This window comes from Harpia harpyja, chromosome 11 (assembly GCF_026419915.1).
Source record: "Harpia harpyja isolate bHarHar1 chromosome 11, bHarHar1 primary haplotype, whole genome shotgun sequence".
NCBI classification, from domain to species: Eukaryota; Metazoa; Chordata; class Aves; order Accipitriformes; family Accipitridae; genus Harpia; species Harpia harpyja.
In genome coordinates, this window is record NC_068950.1 from 23,566,974 (window position 1) to 23,576,894 (window position 9,921).

Here is a 9,921-nt window from a genome sequence, read left to right on the forward strand (position 1 = left end):
CTACAAGAAACTCAAACTCTGAGATAATATTTTAAATTTACAAACTATTTTTGACCTTAGCAAATGGCCTAAATCAAAACTCATCAGGGTTGGATGCTTAGTAGGACTACCTTTTTCATAGATACGCATTTTTTTAATCCAGTCCAGTATGTAGAATATTTTAGTTCTGTACTTACTTTCTTACTCTTTCTTAGGGAATTTCTGGTCCTGCTGGTCCACTTGGACCCCCTGGTCCTCCTGGTTTACCTGTAAGTAATTCCATCCATTCCTCCTGTTCAAAACACTCCTGTGTTGTATGGAATACACTCCAACTATAGTTATATGTTCTTGCCCGTAGGGTCCCCAAGGTCCAAAAGGTTCCAAAGGATCCAGCGTGAGTAATTCTCCTCCATATTTTTTGTTCTTTTACATAATTTGTGTGTGTTATTTTTTAGCATTCTGTAGCATGGTCAACACTGCATTTCTTTCATTGCTTTATAGGGTCCTGCTGGTCAAAAGGGTGACAGTGGATTACCTGGTCCACCTGGTCCTCCAGTAAGTAAGAATTCTTATCTGATACGCATGCACATTACACTGACACGATGACCCTGTTTTGACAAAGGTAGAAAACAGCATTTGTGAACTTGCAGATAAGGAAAATATTAATGATTGTTTGAAAATTCATTTTTCAGGAAACACAGATCCACCAGACACAGAAATACAATGTATTTTCTGCACTGAAAAAGCCATTAGAAACTTTAAAAAGACAACAAAACCCACAAAAACCGCCCCAAACAAAAAAATGCACTTGCAATAATTATTTAATGTGTTATATTGAAGCACAGAAAATAGAATTATATTGGTTTACCTCTGTTGACACTCTTCTGTTTCCACTATTTCTTTTTCATATCATAACAATCTAAAATGAAAACAGTCCAAAACTGAATGAAGTGTTTCAATTTCTTGAAATGAAATATTGCTTTATAGACCCCAAGTGGAATTTTAAAGTTTTATCATAGGAAACATCCACAGTTTTCATTTGTCATAGGCTATGCCTGTGCTTGAGAGAATTTCCAGGGATAAAGAGGCAATCACAAGTCAGTTCTGCACACTTAACTTACGTGAGGGCAGCACACTCTTCCCCAAACAGCAACGCAGTGAGAAGAGTTTAGAGTACAACAATGGTTTGGCCTTCCTACAGTCATCTTTTTCTGCAAGTCAAAGCACACAGGCATAAATCTGAAGGAAATAAGTGAAATAAAGAAATAAAGATTTTGAAGAAAGCCTATTCAAAGCATCTCCAAGCCACATTCTGTGGCTTCATATTTATGCAGCTGAAAAACAAACAGAAGAGGTAACCAGGTATGTTGTTTTCCACTCAGGGTCCTCCAGGTGAGGTAATCCAGCCACTGCCAATCCAGTCACCCAAAAAGACAAGAAGATCTCCTGATTACATGTTGTCTGATGCTGGTGATAATATTCTGGATTATTCTGATGGCATGGAAGAGATCTTTGGATCATTGAATTCACTGAAGCAAGACATTGAGCATATGAAGTATCCAATGGGCACTCAGAATAACCCAGCCCGAACTTGCAAAGACTTGCAACTCTGCCACCCAGACTTCCCAGATGGTATGTTAATATTGCATGACAAAGGCAAACAAGGCTGAAGTTATGATCTGCTAAGATACTTTGGCAGAATAATTAATTACTGGTAGATGGTTAACATAGTCGCTCAATAGATACAGTCTCATTAAATCCTTTTTTGCAGGTATAAAAGTTTATAAAATGTGAGTAAGAGATGTTCTCTTGGTAAAAGCCAAAATTCTTTAAATACATAACCTGATCTGTTTTTTTTTTAAAGTGCTAAATAAAAACCAGTTATTGTTTTGAAAGGTGGGCCTTGCATTTCCAGAACTATCCAAACAGGAGAGGGATGAAAGATTGATGCTATTTAGATCAACAGAAAGTAAAAATCACAAATGTCAGCATGCTGGGATAGCTAATAGCTTTTTTTAAAAGAAATGAGAATTATTTTAGTAGCTGTATACTTTAGCTTAGCATGATAATATAAAATAGCATTGGTATTATATGAGATTTATTATTATGACTCAAAAAAATTACTATTCTTTTACCCTTAGAAACAATATTTTGTTCTACTGCATGACCACTGTTTGTTTTATATCATTCAGCAAATAGACATGCAAGTTTCTCTGATACTGTTTAATGCTACTAAGTACTAGTTTAATAAAATGCAGAGTAGTATGAACAACAAACTGTTCTGAAGAACTATCTTGATTTAATTATTCTTTGTTGTTTTCTTCTTTTTTTCCAACTGAGTTTACCCCTCTGGAAAGGTTATAAATGAAAGCCAACCTTCACAGAGTTTTCTTTCTTTCATTTTTTTTTTTTTATTCCAATGGATATTTTTTCCAGTTCAAAGCAGTATTTTTCTGTTTTAAAATGGGAGGAAAAATAGATTTTGACAGTTTAATAATTTTTTATTGCTTTCACTCTAGATAGATAAAAACAGATGGTTCCCTTGAGGAATAGTTAAGCAGTGTATGTGCTATATGAAAAGTATATATTTTACAATTCAGTACCCTCCATAATAATGAATGTTTTTAATAGAACACATTCACCTTCTTAATTTACCAGTATTTGCTTATTATTTGGAGCTTTCTTCATATCAAAGTAATCTTATTTTGATTAAAATAAAAGTAAATGCATTCATTAAAATCCAAAATCTCAAGGGACAAGACTTACAGGTAGAAAGGACTGTTTTCAATAAATACAGCCTGAAACAATAGAGATTTGGTATTCCTCTTTGAAACCTCCAGTATTTGCTTGAAACTGGATTAGAACAGTAGTGTCAGAAAATCATTTGCTGTCCTGCTGTGAAACTAGCTGGAGATAAGTACCCACATCACAGAAATCATTGTAATTAGAATGGTAGATTTTAAAATGCGCTGATTTTTAATGGACCTTGGATTGACCTTGGCTCTCTTTCATGCCCAGCCTTCATTCACCCTGGCATTGTAGGGCCTGAATTCTCAATCATGCCAGTCTGGTAGGACTGCAGAAACTGTGGGAAGCCTCCTGCAAGTTTTAACTGTCTGTCCCACCATGTCACCTAACCAAGCATTAGTTAAGGTGTTTTTATCAGCCAAAGCAGCCTGAAGTTTCACTAGTGTTGCAGCTTCATAACCCAGCAGTAAAAAACATCTTTGCTTGAGGTATACTCTCTCAGGGGAAGCTTTGGGTATTCGTGCCAGCTACAACCTCACCAAGCCCTGTGTGGCCACCTTTTTATGTAGATAGGTGTGAAAATGACTCCAGATTTTGCTCTCTGACCTAAGCCATAGCTTATTTCTGCCTAAGGCTGCCTCCGCTCTGTTTTTGAGTGCTACCACCACAGGTACAAATCATCCTTCTAGCTGAAATACTGAAATGGCCAAATTGCTGGGACCTGCAATGTGTGTTTCACACATAATGTCCTTCTTCCCCTAGACTGAGGTCTCTGCAGTTCCTCCAAAACCTCAGCAGTATCCTGCAATAGTCATGGTTTGAAGTAAAATTAGACAAAACCAAAAGGATGCAGATAAAAATAGACTTGGATCCTGGTGTTATCTTTCATAAACAACAGCAGCCACAAATCACAAGGCAGAAAAGAAAGAGTTGCTTTCTCATCATTGAGATAAAATAAATTTGCTACAAACTTTGGAGGACCATTAGGTAGCAGTAAAACCTGGATCTTCCAAATACCATTTCCACTATATAAGGAAAATATTTTCTCATCTGTTTTAGGGGAATATTGGATTGATCCTAACCAGGGCTGTTCTGGAGACTCCTTCAAAGTACACTGCAATTTCACAGCAGGTGGGGAAACTTGCATCTACCCAGATAAGAAATCTGAAGGAGTAAGTACCAATCTGTGTTTTCAGTTAGCTGTTGACAGATCGTACTATGCTGTTGCAATGTTGAACTAAACAGGATAATTACATCGTCACATCTTCATATATCTGTCTTACTGATTACACTGAAATTTGCATAAATCTGAATAAAGTGGTAAAATGGTACATAGAGTTAGCAAACAGCATTTTCATTCTTTTGCTTAGATAGGGAATCTATGCACCTGCTTGCTAACCTTTCACTGCATTTCAGAATGCAACATAGCTGTGCAGTTAGTTAAAGTGCATAATCTAGCATTTGACACCTAAAGCTAAACTCTTACTGTGTTTCTCTTGTGGGTTCATTTATATCTATTAATTTATACCTATGCAAAGTAGAAGTAAACCGCTATATATTAACAGTGTCCTCACTCATTGTTATAAATTACCTCTGATGGGGCACATGGTATAGAGGAAGGCTTTCTAAAAGCTTGCCTCAATGAGAGAGATCTATCTGCATCAACATCAGTGAAAACTCTAATTTAGCCACTCTTCACAGGAACAATTTATACCAGCAGTTTACCTGAATCTTAACAGATGACAACAGTTTCCCTTAAATAGAACTAGCTCACTTTATAAGCTATCACCTTGGATTCCATTTAAAGTCACTAATTTGAAGGCATTCTGTAGAAGAAAAACATCCTATTTTACAGTTTTAAAGAGGCTGAGATCTCAGAAGGAAGAACCAACCATTCTTTACTATCTGATGTTTAACTTGTCCCAGGTAATGTAAAACCTTCACATCTGTTAACATATGTTTTAAATACTTCTACCTCTGCTGTTTTACCACACAGGTTAGAATTTCATCATGGCCAAAGGAGAATCCAGGATCTTGGTTTAGTGAATTTAAGCGAGGCAAACTTGTAAGTTGTCACTGCAACATAATGGTTATTCACAAATCAAGTACGTTATCAGTGATCAACAGATCCCAAGGAATTTTATAAATATTTAGATAATGAAAAGACTTTTCAGCCCCAGCCTTTTTGCCCTAAATATTAGAGCAGCTATATGGCCTTTTGCCACTGGACAGCAGAAGCCTGCTCTGCATTGTCCCACAATGATCCCAATGGTCACTTGCACAGCTGATGGTGAGGATCTGGCTTCTGGCAGACCACACATCACCACTGAACCTTAGTAAAGCAGCTGGAGCACAGATCCCCTGCCCCATTCTAGGTAACCTGAAATGTACCGAGTATGCAAAGATGAGACTGCAGGCTTACGTAACTTTATAATTAACTAAAAACAGAATCCCAAAGAGATTCTGCTGTTTTACACTATATGGTAGGAGTAATTCTTTCCCGTTACAATGAAGCTAAAATATGTAGTTCTTCATCCTAAATATATTGCTATAACATGAAAATCTATTTACTGAGTCATAGCATTATTGAACTTTAAAAATCCATAAAATGTTATATGTTGGTTGACTTTTTTTTTTAATTTATTAAGGACAGTTATGTCGTTCTTTTGTCAACAATAATTTTGTTTTGCATTTTAACAAAGGAAATAGATAAATATTCATGTAACTTCTTATATTTTCCATATTTTCCAGCTTTCCTATTTGGATGTTGAAGGCAATTCCATTAATATGGTCCAAATGACATTCCTTAAACTACTGAGTGCCTCTGCCAGACAAAATTTCACTTACAACTGTCATCAGTCTGTAGCTTGGCATGATGCATCATCTGACAGCTATGACAAAGCGCTAAGGTTCTTAGGATCAAATGATGAAGAAATGTCTTATGACAACAATCCTTACATCAAAGCTCTTCACGACGGCTGTGCAGTAAGTAGAGGTTCAGAAGAGTCTTTATGAAACCAACCTGTCAATTAAAGTAGAAATAAAACAATTTCATTCTTTCATAGCTTTCTTCTGAGAAAAGCTTTCTAAACACTTTATTTTTAATAGACTGCCTTTTAGTAGATTTTTAACTACAGTACACTATTCCCTTATTTAATTTTCCTATATGTACCAAAAAAAAATAACTATAAGCCAAGCAACAGAAATAGAACAAACCTGGCATGGATACTGGCTGTCAGCACCAATGTGCTGAAACTAGACTATCTGCTAGTATGAGCACAGTATCAGAACACGCACACAGAAGAACAGAAGCAAAAATGCATAAACAGGGGCAGCAGCCCATCAGTAGAATATATTTATACTCAAAATCAAGGCATATGCAGACAGAGTATTTAGTGAATACAGTAAAAACATGTATGAACTAAGCCATATGTATGTACCCAAACATAGTGAATTAATTGCATAGTTTGATCTGTGACTTTGTATTTCCTTTTCTCATTTTTTGGTAGTCCAAGCCAGGTGAAGTTTGTGGATTGTACCTTTCAGAATTGTCTCTTAGCTCGGCTAAAACCCCCAGAGCTGTTCAAACATGCATCAGCTCTCTGACCACCTCTCCAGCAGGGTCTTTGTAGACATAGCAACTGTTACCTCTTTTCAGAAACAGAATGGTTTGTACTGAACACTTTGAAACAAAGACAACAAAGGAGCAAGTGACAGTTGAAGCCTCATTAATTATTTTGGGTTTTGATATGGGAGCATTTTGAAGGCAGTTTCTGAGATGTCAGTGATAAAGAATCAGAGACCTGAAAGTGCCAGGATACATACCTGACTCTGAGACAGAGACGCAGCTCAGGTAGATGCAATGTCTCCTCCCCTCAGTAATGAGATTCTAATACATAACTAACTGCTTCATGTGAGCCTTTTTGTATGTCCTGTATATTTATTTTGCTTTTGTTATCCACAGTGGGTAAGTGTAGAGCTCCAGAGAGAGAGCTGGAAGCGATTCAGGGTGTAGCTCCATCACTAAACTGAGAACACTCAGATCTACTAACTTGGATGCTCATATAAACTCCAAGACCCCGGCATAGCTGAAAGATGTCTCAGCAAGATATAAGAGATCATCTGAACAAAGTGCAGTCCTGATAACTAACATGATGACTTGGTTGGATGATATTTAGAGGAGACAGAGAGCCTTTGTTAGGAAGTAAGGGTGTCCCTTCAAACCTGGTTTCTAAGTGCATCAGTTGGCAGTCGTGTCAGACTACTACTTTCTTTCATGTCCAAACAGCTGCTGTAATATTTTGTGAGACGGTTACAGTCTTTCTCCTTAGAAGTGGATCTTCTGTCTTTCAGAACTAAGTAGTGATTTTTTTCACATGGAAGATGTGAGCACTGCTATGAGAATATTGTTATTATTTATTAAATAGTATAGATGTGAGCTCAGAATTCTCAAACAAACATTAAATGCCTTAGATCATTTTTCATTTGTAGGCCTATTTTAGTAAGTCAAAAAGCCATGGGACAATCTCTTTCTAAAATCAAAAATACTCCATGTCACATTTTTAAAATAAAATCCTAAGAAAACATAAACTTTAGAGTTTCTAATATCTCATGCATGAGGGGGCAATAATTTATAAATTCTACACTTCAGAGGTAACCTATGAAGATCTACAGCACATGCTGACTGCTCTGATATATAACCATGTTTGCTTTCTTTTGCTTCTTTTTTAACAGTCAAGAAAGGGCTATGCAAAGACAGTGATTGAAATCAACACACCCAAAATAGACCAAGTGCCTATAGTTGATGTGATGATCAATGACTTTGGTGATCAGAACCAGAAGTTTGGATTTGAGGTCGGTCCTGTCTGCTTCCTTGGTTAAGCATAAGACAAAATCAGATCAACAAAAATGTTGCACTTTGGTGCTACCAACCCACTTCATGCCACATGCAAGTTTTGAATAAGGATGGCATAGAAAATATGTCTTGCTGTGTATGTATGTCTTATCTAGAAAGTAATTGTTGCCCTTGTAGGGCCAGAATCACATGACTTAAACTTATTTTGCAAAAATGCTGTGGCACAGATAGACAACATAGGGCTCACTTTAGGAACACCCCCCTTTGGATTCCTTTGGTGCTGTAAAAAAACAAACATGGTGCTCCTTCCATTACAACAGAGATGTTAAGAAAGTGTTTAATAAACTGTAATTATTCTATGTACAGTACTATACTGTTATTTCTCTGTCCATTTCCAAAACTTGCATGTGTCTCTGAATTGCATCTGGCTCTTATTTTATAATTACAAAACTACATTGTCAATACTGTGTATGTATTCTGAAAAAATAAAGCTGTAAGTGCCAGTGAAGCCAATTCCAATTCTGATTAATAATAAAATCCCTTTGTATATATTGTTGTTGAAGAGCTTTGTTATTTGAAGTTGCCAACAAAACTTAAGGTGGCAAAACTGGAAGATTTTGAGCAGCACACTCAAACAACTCTCTTCTGCTGATATCACTCTGTGATGATGAATTTCAATAAAGAAAGCACCTTCAAAGGTGCTGTGTTCCATGGTGCTATACCTCAGACTTTTTATTTTCTTTTCTAATTCCATAATTTCATAAGATACCTGTATATACCTAAAATAAACAAGTTTATATTTCTGGGTGGGGAAAATATGTAAGAAAAAAAACCCAACAACTTGTGTAAGACATCTGTTAAAAATCTGTGTGAAATAAGTTAGTCATACAGCTTTCCTTTTTTTTTTTTTTTTTTTTTAAATCTCACCTGAATTTGTTTCCATTGTGCTTATTTGGTCTGCATAAATATTAAAACTGGATCCCAAACAGTTATTTATGGATTTTTGCAGTGTTTACTTAGATTTTTATGTAAGCAATGATGGATGTTTGCTTCCTGAACTGGATACTAAAAGTTCCACAGAATGGTCCTATACAATATTTGCCCATCCCATTAATATGAATTATTTTTTCCTGTTATTTCACCTGAAGGCCAGGGATGCAATATGTCTAGGTCATGTGATTCTACATAGTTGCTAAGCAACATACGAGGGGACTGCTTCCTACAGAGCTGTCTTTGACCCAAACTGTTAAAATTTGCTGTTCAAATCTCACAAAAAAAATGTTGGTTTGGCCTTACCTCTGAACATTTTATTCAGGTAGTTGGAAGTAGAAGTTACATTTTAGCTTTACAACACAAATCCTTTTGTAATTATTTTTCATAATATATGTAAGACTTGAAAAGAAATGTTTGTTTCTATTTCTTATAAATTGTTAAATTAAATAGTACTAGTTTCTGCTGGCTCATTTCCAACTGGTATTTTCTTATGCACGTTTATACATGTAAAAGTGAGATTTCAAAAGTCAACTTCTTGCTGTTCATATTTTCTTTTATTTTTGAACCAAAGTTTGTAACTGTCACCTCAAAGAGGAAAATACAAATTTTATTAATAAAATCAAGTCTTGTCTACCTGGATTGGTCACTCTCTTTTTTCAATGTCTAAAACTCACCCACTGTCATTACTGTAATTTCACTCTGCTTCCAGACCATCCAAAAAAAAGTAATCTTACTACATGTCCTAGCAAGCACTGGGCAACAGCACTGGGAAGAGAAGTGTTAAAAGACACTGATCTGGCCATTGGCAGTACGCAGCAAGGCTGATAATTTCACATTTAGTTTGTATGGATTTGTAGCTGCAGCAGTCCACATAACACTATCAAACACAAGATAGGAACCCAGTATTCTTTCCCTAGCCACTCTCTTAAAACCTACAATGTCTGAGTGCTTCACAATCTCATGCTTATCCCTGTAGGATCCCATGAGGTAGGCAAATGACCCTGTTTATTGATAGGAAACAGAAGACAAGAACCAGACCAAGACCTAGAAACTACTGGAACACAAAATTTCCAGTGCCTTGTTTTAGATAGTGGAACCAGAACTGGTGATGGGTCCGAGCTAGAGATATGACATATGTCACCTGGGGCCTCCTCCAAAATGGTTTCTATTTTTTTAATCTGCTAACTGTTCTTTATAAATGCTCGTTAGATCCACAATAGCTGTGAAAGCAGCTCAAATAAGTTTGGCAGAAGAGCAAGTACTTCCAGCTGAGCTGTTCAACCCTATCTAAAAAAACCCAACAGTTCTGGGTCAGGTGCTTTAGGGTGATTTGGCAGAGTCAGGAT

The 9,921-nt window shown here is 36.3% G+C and overlaps 1 protein-coding gene across 7 annotated transcripts in view; it reads left to right on the top strand.

The window, feature by feature from the left end:
- COL11A1 (collagen type XI alpha 1 chain) overlaps positions 1–9,208 on the top strand; it is a 167,414-nt gene extending 158,206 nt beyond the window's left edge. For all 7 annotated transcript variants that reach the window (XM_052802285.1, XM_052802289.1, XM_052802286.1 and 4 more), the window contains 8 exons: positions 195–248; positions 338–373; positions 481–534; positions 1,362–1,611; positions 3,787–3,899; positions 4,724–4,792; positions 5,479–5,712; positions 7,462–9,208. In XM_052802285.1, the coding sequence (XP_052658245.1) occupies positions 195–248; positions 338–373; positions 481–534; positions 1,362–1,611; positions 3,787–3,899; positions 4,724–4,792; positions 5,479–5,712; positions 7,462–7,608 (957 nt within the window). In that variant the 3' untranslated portion in view covers positions 7,609–9,208. The remainder of the gene's footprint in view (positions 1–194; positions 249–337; positions 374–480; positions 535–1,361; positions 1,612–3,786; positions 3,900–4,723; positions 4,793–5,478; positions 5,713–7,461) is intronic.
- The last annotated feature ends 713 nt before the right edge of the window (positions 9,209–9,921 follow it).